Below are 16,510 nucleotides of genomic sequence, written 5' to 3' on the forward strand. Positions count from 1 at the left end.
CTCTATAGCAAAGATTCCTATAATAGAAAAAAACAAAACAAAACAGATTAAGGTTTTAAATTAAATAACATTAGCATGTGTAAAAAGGATGCACTATGTGTTACTTTAGCAGTCCTTGGGTTTTATCCCCTGGGCTTCTGTGAAGGGAAATGACATAGTGAACTTGTTCATAAACCATGGTATAATCACACCATAAAGTACTAATTCAACTTAATAAGAATGAAATCTCAGAATGTGCAGCTTGGAGGGTTGTCATGAGCATTTTGCCAAATGAAAAGAGTCAGTCTCAAAGGTGGTGCTCTGCACATGACTAGATTTTCTTTTTTCTTTTCTTTTTTTTTTTTTTTGGTTTTTTCGAGACAGGGTTTCTCTGTGTAGCCCTGGCTGTCCTGGAACTCACTCTGTAGTCCAGGCTGGCCTTGAACTCAGAAATCCGCCTGCCTCTGTCTCCCAAGTGCTGGGAGTAAAGGCGTGCGCCACCACCGCCCGGCTATGACTAGATTTTCATAGGCTCCTCAAAGGGGTGGAATTAGAGTGTGGAGAACGAGTTAGTTGACTGTCTGGAAGGAACACAGGAGGTACAGATTCTAACTCTAAGGGGATGGGTACATTTAATGTTTTTAAATTAATAATGGGCATCTTCATGTGTATGTCTTATTGTAATCTTTTCTATTGTATCCCTGCTTCAGTGCCCTCCCTCCCACCACCCCATCTGTGGGTCCCTTTATCCCATAATAGTTGCCCCTTTTGCTTTTGTGTCACACATATTCCATTACACCCTTCCTTCAGATCCTCTCCTAAGTAAGTTCTTTGGTGCTGATGGGACAGATCAGTATCTTGTTATTAGTAAGTGGTGTCTACCAAGACTGCATATGCATGGACATGTATGCACACTGAATACATATGAAAAGTTAGGAACATACAAATAAAGTCTGTGCACTTCCTGTTTTGCCAGGAATTGATGCTGTGGGAATTGGGAAAGATCTATGAAATTCTCTGCACTGTTTTTACTGCTTTCTCTAAGGCAATAGTCAGTAAAAACACTTGTGGTACATCTATTTGTCTGGTGAATTTTAAATATGGCTTAGCAGCTAAAAGAGACATGTAAGGCTCTGTCCAAGACTCAAAATATAATATGCTGAGACTAAGTCAGTGCCAGAGGCTATATACTATATGATAGCAATTCTCTCACAACCTGGGAGAGATGAAACTAGAGGCAGAGGAAACAGAACTGGTTGGGTCCTCTGGCAGAACAGCAAGCACTCCTGACTACCTCATCATCTCTCTAGCCTCGGGGATAACAGTTTAAGTTGACAGTGAATGATGAAGTTTAAAGGTAGCACATCAAATTCAAACCTTTCTAAATATTATAAGCAATTTGCATTTTTAAAAAAATAAAACCAATCAAATGGAGAAATACAAGAAATAACATAATGCAAACAGCAAACAAGATATTGAGACAGATTTGAAACCAAATGCAACAGTTATAGCAACAGTGTACAAATGTTTTACCTCTATTAAACTTTTTTAACCTTAGTAAAAAAAATTAAATACAATATAAAGCAAAACTCAAACCAATACTTCATAAAAGAGACACAGTGAGATAGAGAGATCCAGAAAGAGCTAAGAGTATTTACCAGGAGAATGGAGACAGTAAGAGTAGATCAGCAACTTGGATACACAGTATCAGACACCAGACCAAACAAAGAATATCAATGTTTCAGAGAAGAGCACTTCAGGAAAGTTACATACAGCAAGGATGGCAATTCCAAATGCCCAGGCAGCAAAAGACAGCAAACTATATGTGAAATAATTGTCCCAGAGTCTCCGTTAGTGTTATGCCGATGTGAGAGACAAACACTGGTACTGTAACAAGCACCACAAGAGAGAGAGAAAACCAATGACCTGGGCAGCAGGCTGGCCTTGGGGCTGACTTCCCAGCAGTGAGATGCTGTATCTGTCCAAAAGAAAGATGAGAGAGCATCTTCCAAGTTCAGCTCAGCTCAGTTCAGTTCAAGTCAAAAGCCAGGCCTAGAAGGTGATTAACAGCAACTAGGTATTCAGGAGTGATGCTAAGTTCCAAGGTGGTCCTGATGTCAAGAAAATGAAGGCTGAGGAGATGGCTCCATCAGTAGAGTGCTTGCCTTGTAACTATGAAGACTTGAGTTTGATCCTTACAACTCAAGGAAGGCTGGACATGGTAGTTTTGCTTGTGTTCCCAGTGCTGGGGAGGAAGAGCCAGGATCTTAGCAGTGACTAGACAGCCAGACTGGACCAGATGAAGAGAGTCTGTCTCAAAACAAAGAAAAAGGGTGGGCAGTACTGGAGGAACAACAGCCAAGGTTGGCCTCTGGCCTCTGTATATATTTACACAAACATGCACGCACCTACCCCTACACAGGAAGAAGATTATTCTTTGAAACCTAAAACATCTTCTTAATCCAGAAGCAAGTAGAGGAAACCACAGCTTTTAAAGAAAGCAAGCTCCCACCGTGTGGTGCTAGCTCCTAGAGACTGCTGGTACTGAACGTCTCACATTAATGTTTTATGATTGCCTAGAAAGAATTTGTTAGATTAAAATCCCTAGCGTTTGAGACTACTGAAATTTCTGACTTTTGAAATTGTGTTTTGTTTGGTGTGGCATGTAGACTAATACTAGTTCTTGATAGTTTTTATCTCAAATACTTGTTAATATATGCTAATATATGTAATAATTCCAAACTTTTACCTCTAGATCCTTCCCTCTTAGCATATACAATCCTACCATCTTTAAAAACAACACCTCTATTCCCATCCCTGTACTCAGTGCCTTTTTTACTTCACCCCTCTTTACATGACTGCAGACTTCTAAGAGAATTGGTGTTAGTGGGAACTATTCTATTTCTAAAGATAAACAGAGGATTCTATGCCTTAAAACATAGGAGGTATGAGAAATTAAGACATACAGGAGACTTTAAAATACTATTCACAAGACAAGACAGGCCAAGTTGATGGAAGGTAATCAGATCTACTTAAAATATGTGCATAAAACCACAAAGTCAGTGCTTTGTAGATGTGATACTGGGTTGCAAAAAGAAATATACTGCTCAAGTGCACACATTTATAAAAACTGGTCATATGGAAGGCACCACAGAGCGAGCTCATGAAACAGAAGTGGTAAAGATAGTAGTTCCTGGTCATGATTCAAACACAGCAGAAATAAAAACTAAAACTGAATACACTCTTCCAACTGCAAATTATAAGATTTCCCATCAACTCATTAACAAAAGTGGAAATAAAACAAAAGTCAGAGTTTCACAAACAAGTTGAAAGAAAAGCAAAACATTTAAGAATACATTAGATCATTCAAAGCAGCAACAAAGGAAAATGAAGAGTCCTAAATCTCTAGCAATTAAACAAAGAACAGCAGTACATTATTAATTCCCAACCCCAAAAGCTAGGAGAAAACTCCAACAAAGTTAAATAAATAAATAAATAAATAAATAAATAAATAACACAGGAAGAAAATAATAAAAAGAATAAAAATTCATAATGGAGAAAATAGATCAAAACTAGTACATTAAAACTCTGGTGTTTGTGAGGCTAGAGAAAACTCAGTGGTTAATAAGAGTGCTGGGTATTCTTCTAGAGGACTGGGGTTTGATTCCACATGGTGGTTCAGTCTTTTGTATCTCCAGTTCCAGAGAACCAGATGGCCCCTTCTGGCCTTTGCAGGTACCAGGCACACAACTGGTACACAGACTTATATGCATGCAAAATACCCAACAAGTTCACTATATACATACATATATATCCATATACATATGGATATATATTATAAAGTAGGGATATTTTTTAATATTTAATTTTTTGTATTTTTAGACTATTACAGAAAACATTATACCCACGACTGGTCATAATACAGATATTAGTGGATCATGAGTGAAAAAAAGAACAAATTTAAGTCATTCATGAACTTGATATTTGGCTAATGCTATGGGGAAATATAGGATACAAGGGCAGGAATGATGGCCTGCAAACAGTCTTGAGCTTTTTCATCATTCTATTCACTGAACTGACAATGTTGCAGAAGTCCAAAGACTGTTCAGACACGCTGTGAACAGTGTGAGTGAACAGCTGAGGACTGAGTCAGGAGTGTGGGTAAGGGGTACTGTTGGTGTTGAGCCTTGGTCCTCATGATGACAGGACAAATGCTACATGAGGAAAAGACAAGATGGATGCCTGTGGAGGTGCTTTGGAGTTGGACATAATGGTTGCTTTTTAAGGGAGGGAGAGAGACAGACAGACAGATGGATAGAGAAAGACAGAGAGAGTAGTGATAGGGGAAATATGCAGTAATATGGGTTACACAAGACACTTCTTTATATAATAAAACAAACAGGATAAAATTTTAACAATAGTGAATTGAGTGAGAGGTATTTTTAGTTTTACATGTTTAGTTCATACACATTTTAATTATTCTCACATAAACCTTTTAAACATTTGTGAAATATAACAATAAAGTCTGAAAAAGTAAATAAAAAAATACTTTTCCTGGTGCATACATATTCTATGGTACAATAGCAATTAACCCACAGTTTGTAATAAATGTACATGAAAAAGCAACAAGCAAGAGAATTTCGACTTTGACAACACAGAATGTAGGTGATGACTGAGATCAGTGCACTGTGCTTGCTGAGCTAAGGATGAGGCCTTAGCTCTGATTTCAAATATTACAAAATGAGAGGAGGAACAAAACACTATTACAGTACAGTACTGGGTGTCCTTAGAGCTAGTTCATTTCAGTGCAGTATTCATATAAAACTCATTTACAGATGAAAACTCTTTATTTTTGGTGCCACCATGTCTTATTAATAACCAAGTTTAGTATCAGTTTCCTCACGTCCTCAAATCTCACTGTGAACATGGCTACACTCCAGGTCCTGTGCACACTTACTCTTCTAATGATCGGTCAAGGCCTCGGTCAGGAGATCGATGGTGAACACGCTCTGGTGAGTGACATTTTGTATTTGGCTTCATTGAACCCAAATGATAAGCATTGCTTGAGTAATTCTGGCGGCGAAGTTCTTGGACAGCCCTTTCCCTATAAAGATAATAATAATAATAATAATAATAATAATAATAATAATAATAATAATAATGCTTTAAAAGTTTACATTTAGTGTACTAACCTTAGTGTAATTAAACCTATCATGAAACTGTAGCTCAACTCAAACATTAAAATCTACCTGCCATGAAATAATAAACTCCTGACTGAGCCAAGAGAACCTTATAACAGCAGCATTCCGGAGGCTAAGGCAGGAGAATCAGCAGCTTAAGGCTAGAATGAGACCTTGTCTCAAAAACAAAAACAAAAAACAAATAACACACATGTGCACACACAGAGAAAGCCACTAAAATAAACCAACTGTTAGCTAAGAAACAACATATTTAGGCCGAGTACTATACAGAAATTAACTCACCTTTCAAATCGTTCTGTCCCTAGTTGCCTTTTTGTAATGTCCAAATCTGCTTCTAACTGTGTTACAACATTTCTGAACTGTGCCACATCTCTACTCTGGATGGCCCTATGCAAAAGATCAGAGTGACATTTGATTAAGCTCAAAATATGCCTGTAACTCCAAGAGTATGTTAAGTCATATTGCCAATGGCATATTAGCTGGATCCAAGGTACATTGTGATTTTTGCAAGTTATTTCATGTGTGTGTAGTGTGTGTAGTATATGATGTGTATATGTGGTGTAGTAAATGTGTGTTATGATATTTATGATATGTGTGTATGTGTAGGTATATGGTATGTATATGTATGTGTGGTACACAGTGAGGTGTGTGTGTGTGGTATGTACGTGGAGTGTGATATGTGGTATATGTGTCTGGTATGTGGGGTGTGTGTGTGGTTGTGGTATGTATGTATGTGGTGTGTGATATGTATGTAGAATATGGTATGTGTGTGGTATGTGTGTGTGGTGTGTGGTATGTGCGTATGGGGTGTGTGTATATGTGTGGTATGTGGTGTGTGTGTGTGGTATGTGGTATGTGTGTGTGGTATGTGGTATGTGTGTGTGGTATGTGGTGTGTGTGTGGTATGTGGTGTGTGTGTGGTATGTGGTATGTGTGTGTGGTGTGTGTGTGTGTGGTATGTGTGTATGTGGTGTGTGTATGTGTGTGGTATGTGGTATGTGTGTGTGGTATGTGGTATGTGTGTGTGGTATGTGGTATGTGTGTGGTATGTGGTATGTGTGTGTGGTATGTGGTGTGTGTGTGGTATGTGGTATGTGTGTGTGGTATGTGGTGTGTGTGTGGTATGTGGTGTATGTGTGTGGTGTGTAGTGTGCTCACAGTGGACTTGTTCCTGTTCTGTGTATATGCACATGTGGGAGTCAGGGGGCCAGAGGCTGACTTGAGCATTTTGCTCATTCACTCTCCACTGTGTTTTTAAAAGGGTCTCTCAACTAAACCTGGAATTCATCCATCTGGCTATGCTTGTTGCCCAGTGAGTTTCAGGGATCTGTGTGTCTCCACTCCCCAGTGCTGGTTACAGTGACATGCTGCTGCTCCCAGGTTTCCGTGCACACTGGTGGGATGCAAACTCAGATCCTTACTTTGTATAGCTGGCACCTTAGTGACTGAGGTCATCCTCAGCCACATACTCACTTTTAGGGGCAGATTTACTGGCGTGTGTTAGACATATCAGTGCACACACTTAATTACTTGAAAGGCCTCAGAGATCCCAGTCATGTTCAATCAATCAAATATTGTCCTGGTTCTGTACACACAAATAGGGCAGCATTATCTATTATCAATCTATATTATTCATTTGTGCAAAAGTTCTTTACAAACGTATTTTTTTAGAAAAGTTTCCCACATTGGCTAGCTCCAACTCACAGTACTTAGCAGCATTCTGAAACAGAGTACACTTCATGGTGGGAGTTTTCGTCTGAGCAGTCTGAGAAAGAGACCCTGAGGGACCTGCTGAGATTCACAACAGCCTCTGACTGGAACTGACAGAATGACTGTTACAGCCACATGGCCCCAGGGGACTGTCAAGGAAACTAGCCCTGGCTTGGGGTCCTTGGTGGCTGAGTGCTGAGAACGTGCTTACTATGCTTGTTCAGGTGCCAGACTCAGTGTGAAGAACACAGGGTGGCAGGCCTTATGGATGAGACCCAGAGGAATAAAGGCTAAGCACCCATTAATGACCAATTTCATAAACTTTCATTACCCAGACAGGTAATTACTGACCAAATTTAATAAACTTTCACTACCCAGCCACTGGAATATCAAACTAAGGGTCTTCAAATTAAAGGCTAGTATAACTGGGGATTAAAACAGCACATGCTCTGACCCCAGGACTCAGGGTAGATCACCTTTTCTCTCGGGTGACTGTCTAAGGCAGGACCAGCCAGGATCACACAGGCCCCAGAAGCAGCAGAGCAGCTGGGACAGGGTCCTTCCTGCCTTCATCTGCACCCAGGAGGTGGAGCTGTTCCACAGCCCTCTGTGTGCCAGGAGAGAGCTATCCCAGGAGTGCTGACACAGGCTTACAGACCCACAGGAGGAACAAGATCCAGCCAGAGACTGCAAGAACATCTAACACCAGAGATTAACAGATGGTGAAAGTCAAATGCAAGAGTCTTACCAAAAGAAACCAAGACTACTTGGTATCATAAGAACCTAGTACTCCCACCAAAGCAAGTCCTGGATACCCCCAAAACACTGGAAAAGCAAGATTTAGATCTAAAATCATATCTCATGATGCTGATGAAGGATTTTTAGAAGGACATAAATAACTCCCTTAAAGAAAAACAGGAGAACACAGGTAAACAGATATAAGCCCTTAAAGAAAAAAAACCACAAAAATCCTTTAAAGAATTACAGGAGAACACAGGTAAACAGGTAGAGGCCCTTAGAGAGGAAACACAAAAATCTCTTAAAGAATTAACAGGAAAACACAACCAAATAGGTGAAGGAATTGAACAAAACCATCCAGGATCTAAAAATGGAAGTAGAAACAATTAAGAAATCACAAAAGGAGACAACTCTGGAGATAGAAAACTTAGGAAAGAAGTCAGAAGCCATAGATGCAAGCATCATCTACAGAATACAAGAGATAGAAGAGAGAATCTCAGGGGCAGAAGATACCATAGAAAACATTGACACAACAGTCAAAGAAAATGCAAAAAGCAAAAAGCTCCTAACCCAAAACATCCAGGGAATCCAGGACACAATGAGAAGACCAAACCTAAGGATAATAGGTATAGAAGAGAGTGAAGATTTACAACTTAAAGGGCCAGTAAATATCTTCAACAAAATTATAGAAGAAAACTTCCCTAACCTACAGAAAGAGATGCCCATGAATATACAAGAAGCCTGCAGAACTCCAAATAGTTGGGACCAGAAAAGAAATTCCTCCCATCACATAATAATCAAAACACCAAATGTACAAAACAAACAAAGAATATTAAAAGCAGTAAGGGAAAAGGTCAAGTATCACATAAAGGCAGACTTATCAGAATTTTACACCAGACTTTTCACCAGAGACTATGAAAGCCAGAAGATCTTAGGCAGATGTCACACATACCCTAAGAGAACACAAATGCCAGCCCAGGCTACTATACCCAGCAAAACTTTCAATTACCATAGATGGAGAAACCAAGGTATTCCATGACAAAACCAAATTTACACAATATCTTTCCACAAATCCAGCCCTTCAAAGGATAATAAATGGAAAACTCCAACACAAGGAGGGAAACTACCTCCTAGAAAAAGCAAGAAAGTAAACTTAACAAAACTAAAAGAAGATAGCCACATGAACAGAATTCAAACTCTAACAACAAAAATAATAGGAAGCAACAATTACTTTTCCTTAATATCTCTTAATATAAATGGACTCAATTCCCCAATAAAAAGACATAGACTAACAGATTGGTTACGTGAACAGGACCCAACATTTTGCTGCATACAGGAAACAACTTCAGTGACAAAGACAGACACTACCTCAGAGTAAAAGGCTGGAAAACAATTTTCCAAGCAAATGGTCCCAAGAAACAAGCTGGAGTAGTCATTCTAATATCAAATAAAATCAACTTTCAACCTAGAGATATTAAAAAAGATAAGGAGGGACACTTCATACTCATCAAAGGTAACATCTACCAAGATGAACTCTCAATTCTGAACATCTAAGTTCCAAATGCAAGGGCATCCACATTCATAAAAGAAACTTTACTAAAGCTCAAAACACACATTGCACCGTACACAATAATAGTGGGAGATTTCAACACCCCACTCTCATAAATGGACAGATCATGGATTCAGAAACTAAACAGAGACATGGTGAAACTAAGAGAAGTTATGAAATAAATGAATTTAACAGATATCTATTGAACATTTTATCTTAAAACAAAAGGATATACCTTTTTCTCAGCACCTCGTGGTACCTTCTCCAAAACTGACCATATAATTGATCACAAAACAGGCCTCAACAGATACAAGAATACTGAAATAATCCCATGCCTCCTATCAGATCATCATGGACTAAGGCTGCTCCTCAATAACAACATAAACAATAAAAAGCCACATACATGTGGATGCTGAACAACACTCTACTCAATGATAACTTGGTCAAGAAAGAAATAAAGAAAGAAATTAAAGACTTTTTAGAGTCTAATGAAAATGAAGCCACAACATATCCAATCTTATGGGACACAATGAAAGCAGTCCTAAGAGGAAAACTCATAGTTCTGAGTGCCTCCAAAAGGAAACTGGAGAGAGCATACACTAGCAGCTTAACAGCACACCTGAAAGCTCTAGAACAAAAAAGAAGCAAATTCACCCAAGAGTATACAGCAGGAAATAATCAAACTCAGGGCTGAAATCAACCAAGTGGAAACAAAAAGGACTGTACAAAATATCAACCAAACCAGGAGCTGGTTCTTTGAGAAAATCAATAAAATAGATAAACCCTTAGCCAGACTAACTGGAGGGCACAGAGACAGTATCCTAATTAACAAGATCAGAAAGGAAAAGGGAGACATAACAACAGAAACTGAGGAAATCCAAAAAACCATCATAACCTTTTGTAAAATATAAAAGCCTATACTCAACAAAACTGGAAAACCTGGATGAAATGGACAGGTACCAGGTACCAAAGTTAAATCAAGATCAGATAAATGATCTAAACAGTTCCATATCCCCTAAAGAAATAGAAGCAGTCATTAATAGTCTCCCAACCAAAAAGAGCCCAGGACCAGATGGGTTTAGTGCAGAGTTCTATCAGACCTTCAAAGAAGACCTAATACCAATACTCCTCAAACTATTCAACAAAATAGAAACAGAAGACACTCTACCCAATTCGTTCTATGAAGCCATAATTACTCTGATACCTAAGCCATACAAAGACCCAACAAAGAAAGAACTTCAGACCAATTTCCCTTATGAATATCTATGCAAAAACACTCAATAAAATTCTTGCAAACTGAATCCAAGAACACATCTAAACAATCATCCATCATGATCAAGGAGGCTTCATCCCAGGGATGCAGGGATGGTTCAATATATGGAAATCCATCAACATAATCCACTATATAAACAAACTCAAAGAAAAAACCATATGATCATCTCATTAGATGCTAAGAAAGCATTTGACAAAATCCAACAGCCCTTTCATGATAACAGACTTGGAAAGATCTGGGTGTATATACTCTTCCGGACACACAGGGAGCTATGATGTGACAGAGAGCAATACCAGATAGCCATAAACCAGGAGTTCTTGTGGTTTCATAGTGCTTGCTTTACATTTTCTTTTTTTCTTTTCTTTTTTCTTTTTGCATTACCATATTTTTTTCTTTTTTTTTTAGATATTTTCTTTATTTACATGTAAATTTCTCCTTTCCCAGTTTCCTCTCCAAAAAAACAAACAAACAAACAAACAAAACCAACAAGAATAAACCCCTGTTGCCTCCCCCCTCCCCATGCCTGCCACCCCACCCTCTCCCACTTATTGGCCCTGGTATTCCCCTACACTGGGGCACAGAACCTTCACAGAGCTGAGGTCCTCTCCTATTGATGATCGAATTTGCAAACCTCTACTATACACATGCTGCCAGAATAATCAGACCCACCATGTGCAGTCCTTGGTTGGTGGTTGAGACCCTGGGAGCTCTGAGAGTACTAGTTAGTTCATATTTTTGTTCGTCCTAAGGGGCTGCAAACCCCTCAGCTCCATAGGACCTTTCTCAAACTCCTTCATTGGGGACCGTGCACTCAGTTCAATGGATGGCTGTGAGCCTCTACATCAGTATTAGTCAGGTACTGTCAGAGCCTCTCAGGAGATAGCTACATTTAGGCTGGCTTGTCCTTCCTTCAGTCTTGGCAATATTTTATATCATACTACTACATTCAAAACAATCAGCAGAGATTGTTACATTTAAAAATCTTAGATTAGAAAAACTATACAATGGCATTAAATCTTGGGCAAATCACAGTGTTTCTCAGCTTAATGGCAGACTGGGTTCCAACCTCTAGATCCTAGCTTTAAAACTCTCCTAAAGGACACTGCTGGTCAGCTCACATTTTGTTCTCAGCCAGGCAAAGGTGCTCCTTCAGCAGCTGGATCTCAGACTCCTTTTCCTGTAGTGCTATCTGAGACTGGTACTCTTTGTCTCGGTTGGCCACCAGCAGAGCCTCAAGATTCTGCATGGAGATCCTCTCATTGGTCATCTGACTCCTGAGCAGTTCTATTTCAGAGCGCGCAGAATCCAGCTCATTCTCCATCTGTGTGAAGGAAGACAGCCATGCTTAATCCTGTCTGCTCACTTAGCTGACATGTTATCAGGGTTCTGTGGTGTACACTGTGACGTTGTTTCTCGTTAACAATTGCATACACAATGCACGTGTTACCACTTTCCCTGCCCCTCAGGCCATATCAGAAAATCCACTATTTAAAATTTCCATCAGTTCCACACTGCAAATGGTTTGTATTTCCAGTTTTGACACTTGCTCATATAGTTTTGCACAACTGACAAGATGGTGCTTGTGACTCCAGCATCATCTCGAACTGGATGTGTTATGACTGAATGCCTTTATGACATATCATTGTACTGTACAGGTAAGGAGCATGAAGGGTAGATATACCATCTACTCTCTAACATAAACCTCGGGAATACTTGCCCTTTTGAAGGTATTCTGAGTTCAAAGTGTTCTCAGTAAGCTAAATATTTCTTCAAAAGGGTTTCAGTTAACAGAATGATTTATTGTTCTGTACTATAGGTAATAATTATATATGCATTTTAAAAGCTAATAAAAAGACATGGATAAAAATGAAATTACTAGGGGAGGGGCAGGTATCTCAGTGGATAGAGAGGAAAGGAAAGTTACATAAATGAACTCACATAAACTGAGGAAAAATAAAAGAAATACTATGATCAGAACATTTTTAAAAGAAAAAATACAGTTAAATAGCAAACACATTGGTGAGAAAACCCATGTTCTAATTTTCTTTCTGTGGCTGGGATAAACACCATGACCAAAAGCAACCTAGAGAGGATTCCTAACTGATACTTCCAGGTGACAGTCTGTTACTGAGAGAAGTCAGAACAGAAACCATGGAGGAATGCTGCTGACTGGCTCTCTCCTGCTTGTGCTCAATCAAGCTTTCTGATACAGTCCAGGACCACAAGTCTAGGAGTGTCACCACCCACAGTAAGCTGGGCACTCGGCATCAGTAATTTATCAAGACAACCTCTCACAGGTAAGGACAATCTGATGCAGGCATTTCTTCAGTTGAAGGGCCCTCTTCCCAGGTGACTCTAGGCTGTTCCAAGGTTACAATAAAAACTAACCAGAATGCCTGAGTTGTATGTCTCAGAGGGGAAACAAAGATCCCATCCGAGCCATTTATGTGACATTTTGGACTAGGAATCTGTGCAGGTGAAACCTGTGCTTTACTAGGCCAATGGATGCTCGTGGTCAGGAGCTGAAGAATATCTGTGACTAGTAACAGATCAGCATCACCAAGGTGGCATCTCCTGAGAAGAGAACTACATTTCCTCAGAGTCAGCAAACAGAAACTAGTCTAAGACGACCAAGGAAACATCTCAAGATGGCAGGTGAGCTTGGCAATGTGTAAGAGTCACTCACATGGTATTGGTTTTGAGGGCATGAAGGAAGGTGTCATGGAGAACAGCTGGGGCTTGGAACTGTGTGACAGAGTTTGAGTTTCCCTGCAGAGAAACTAGAAAAGGCCATTGGTAAAGGTATACCTCCAGTTCTGATGAAGATTCCAGGCTTGCAGGGGTCATATAGAGAAATTGAAGTTTGAAACAGTGTGTGTTAACATTGGAGTCTGCCAAGGGCAATGTCAAATGCGTAGTAGAGCCATTTTGAGCCTTGGAAACAACTTGTTTTGAGGGTGGTCATGTTAGAGACATAGCCTGTCCAAGCCCTCCAGAGGCAAGAAAATTATGGTGTAAGTCCTGAACAATGGGCTACAGGATTTTATTTACATTGATTTGGGGCCTTTTCTTTAATCTTATTATTTCTATATCTTGATTCTTCTCTTCTGGAACAAGAAGTATTTAACTTTTTTTTTAACTTTATAGGAGCCTACAGACAAGATACTTTGGAGTTTTAAAAAGAACCTAGGCTTTAAAACTACTGAAGTTTTTAAAGACAGTGGGACTTCTAAAAATTGGACATGTTTTGTCTTGTGTTACTGATATTAACATACAATCTTGAAGAAAAAGCAAGGGAAGGTTGCAGTTAAATAGTGACACATCTGTACTTAAGTTGACAAGGGATGGACTATGCTGGTTAGTTTTTATTGCCAACTTAACCAAACATAGAGCCAATTGGGAAGAAGAAACTTCAATAGAAAATTTGTCTCAATCAGACTGTCCTGTGACCAATCATATTGACTGATGATTGATAGGGAAGGGCCCTTCCCTAAGTAGGTAGCACTATCCCTAGGGAGGTAGGTCTTACTGAATTAGAAAGTTAGCTGAAGGGTTGAAGAGATGGCTCAGCAGTTAAGGGCAGGGGCTGCTCTTCCAGAGGACATGAGTTTGATTACTATCACCCACACAGCAGCTCACAACTGTCTGTAACTCCAGTTCTAGGGTTTCCAACAGCTTCTTCTGGCCTCCACAGGCATAAGGCAAGAAAGTGGTACACAGACATATACATGCTGGCAAGACGCCTGTTAATGTTCTGTGAAGAGACTCCATGACCAAGGCAATTTATAAAAGAAAGCATCTTTTGGAGACTTGCTTATAGCTTCAGAGGATTAGTTTATGATCATTATGATGGGGAACATGATAGCAAGAAGGAAGGCATAGTGCTAGAGCAGAAGCTGAGAGCGTATTCTGATCCACAAGATAGAGGCAGGGGAGATTAAGTCTGGTGTGGGCTTTTGAAACCTCAAAGCTCAACCCTACTGACACCTCTTCAATAAGGCCACACCTCCTAATCCTTCCTAAACAGTCTATCAGCTAGGAACCAAATATTCAATCATGGGGGCCTATGGGAACCAACCTCATCCAAACTACCACAATGCCTAGACACACAAAATAAGAACAATTTAAAAAAAATAATGAGGGGCTGGAGAGATGGCTTAGCGGTTAAGAGTACTGTCTGATCTTCCAAAGGTCCTGAGTTCAAATCCCAGCAACCACATGGTTGCTCACAACCATCCATAATGAGATCTGATGCCCTCTTCTGAGGTGTCTAAAGACAGCTACAGTGTACTTACATATAGTAAATCAATAAATCTTTAAAAAAAATAATGAAAGAAGATAGCTGAGAATGAGTAGAGAAGAACCATCCAGTAAGCAGTTCCTCCATGGTTTCTGCTGTGGGGGTCCTGCCTTTCTTTCCTGACTTCCTTCCATGACAGATTGTGACTTGGAAGTATAGGAAAATAATCTCTTTCTTCCCCTAAATTGCTTTTGGTCACAGTATTTAGTGCAACAGCAGCAAAGCAAAGTAGGACACCCTGCTAGTAACCAAAGAGATATAAAATAAAACAAGGTGCTACTTCTAGTCCAGAATTTCTTATCCTGATACCCTATTTACTCTGACATTCACACTTTAATTTGAATAACTCTTTATTATGGAGCTGCATGACCTTTACTCACCAGATGCCAGTAGCATTTTCCACTCTGGTCATAACAATCCAGAACTGAATCCAGACATTACTAAGTGTTTTTCAATTGAACTTAAAGCTAACAAGATACCATTCTTGTCTGTCAACCCAGTGATTATGCTAGTTTATGTTCACATCACAAAAATGACAAGGATGGTCTCCTATATTCTGCTAGCAGAACTATGAAATAAAACTTCACTTTCTTTGAAAGCAGCTTTATTGTATGTATAATTAATATGCCATACTACTCATGCAAATGAAGTACCCAAATCAATAACTTCTAACATATTAATATTACCAAATATTCATCATTGCCAAAATCTATGAGATTGTTTTATCCTTAAAAAACAAACAAACAAAAAAACAAAAAAACATGAAAACTCAAAAGTATAGTTGTTTAAACAAGATATGAACAATCTCAACACTAGCTGACATGCCAATGTAGATGAGGGAAAATCTCACAAGGCCCCACCCCTAGGTGAAGAGACATGGCTCCTACAGAAGAAAATCAGTCCTTTTCAAGGAATAAACACACTGATAGGTTAACCCATCACAAGTGTTCATCCCTATGTGCATGTACATATCTGCAATACTAAACAAGTCTGGCACATTACATATATGTGTGTGTGTGTATGTGTTTGAGTATATGTGTGTATGTGTATGAGTATGTGTATGCATATGTACATATTTGTATGCATATATATTAATTAAAGAATAAGAGGTCACCAATTTGAGGGAGTGAGAGGAACATGAAAAGATTTGGAGGAAGGAAAGAAAAGGAAAAATGATGTAAACACTATTTGAACATGAAATTCTCCAAAATTAATAAAAAATATATTGGGAGAACTGCAGAGATGGCCCAGTGGTTAAGAGCACTTGTTGTTCCTATAGAGGACCTGGGTCAAACTACCAGAGCCCACATGGTGGCTTACAACCACACATGACTCCAGTTTCAGAAGATCTGAAACCCCCTTTTGACTTCTGCATGCACCAGACATGCATGTAATATATATGCAGAAAAAAATCATACATATAAAATAAATAAACTCACAAATCTGAAAAATATATTTTAAAAATAAAAACAAACAAATGAATAACTAAGCATTCTATAGATGTAGTGTCTCCATGGTCCACTCTACTGTGTCTCCATGGTTCACTCTACTGTATTTCCATGGTTCACTCTACTGTATCTCCATGGTTCACTCTACTGTGTCTCCATGGTTCACTCTACTGTATTTCCATGGTTCACTCTACTGTGTCTCCATGGTTCACTCTACTGTGTCTCCATGGTTCACTCTACTGTATCTCCATGGTTCACTCTACTGTGTCTCCATGGTTCACTCTACTGTGTCTCCATGGTTCACTCTACTGT

The 16,510-nt window shown here is 39.2% G+C and overlaps 1 protein-coding gene across 1 annotated transcript in view; it reads right to left on the reverse strand.

Moving 5' to 3' along the window:
* Positions 1–4,344: 4,344 nt before the first annotated feature.
* Tsga10 (testis specific 10) overlaps positions 4,345–16,510 on the reverse strand; it is a 108,861-nt gene continuing 96,695 nt past the window's right edge. The window contains exons 16-18 of the mRNA XM_031368970.1: positions 11,569–11,771; positions 5,463–5,567; positions 4,345–5,083 (exon numbers count right to left, since the gene is read on the reverse strand). Of these exons, the coding sequence (XP_031224830.1) occupies positions 4,933–5,083; positions 5,463–5,567; positions 11,569–11,771 (459 nt within the window). The 3' untranslated portion in view covers positions 4,345–4,932. The remainder of the gene's footprint in view (positions 5,084–5,462; positions 5,568–11,568; positions 11,772–16,510) is intronic.

Source organism: Mastomys coucha, unplaced genomic scaffold (assembly GCF_008632895.1).
Source record: "Mastomys coucha isolate ucsf_1 unplaced genomic scaffold, UCSF_Mcou_1 pScaffold14, whole genome shotgun sequence".
NCBI lineage: Eukaryota > Metazoa > Chordata > Mammalia > Rodentia > Muridae > Mastomys > Mastomys coucha.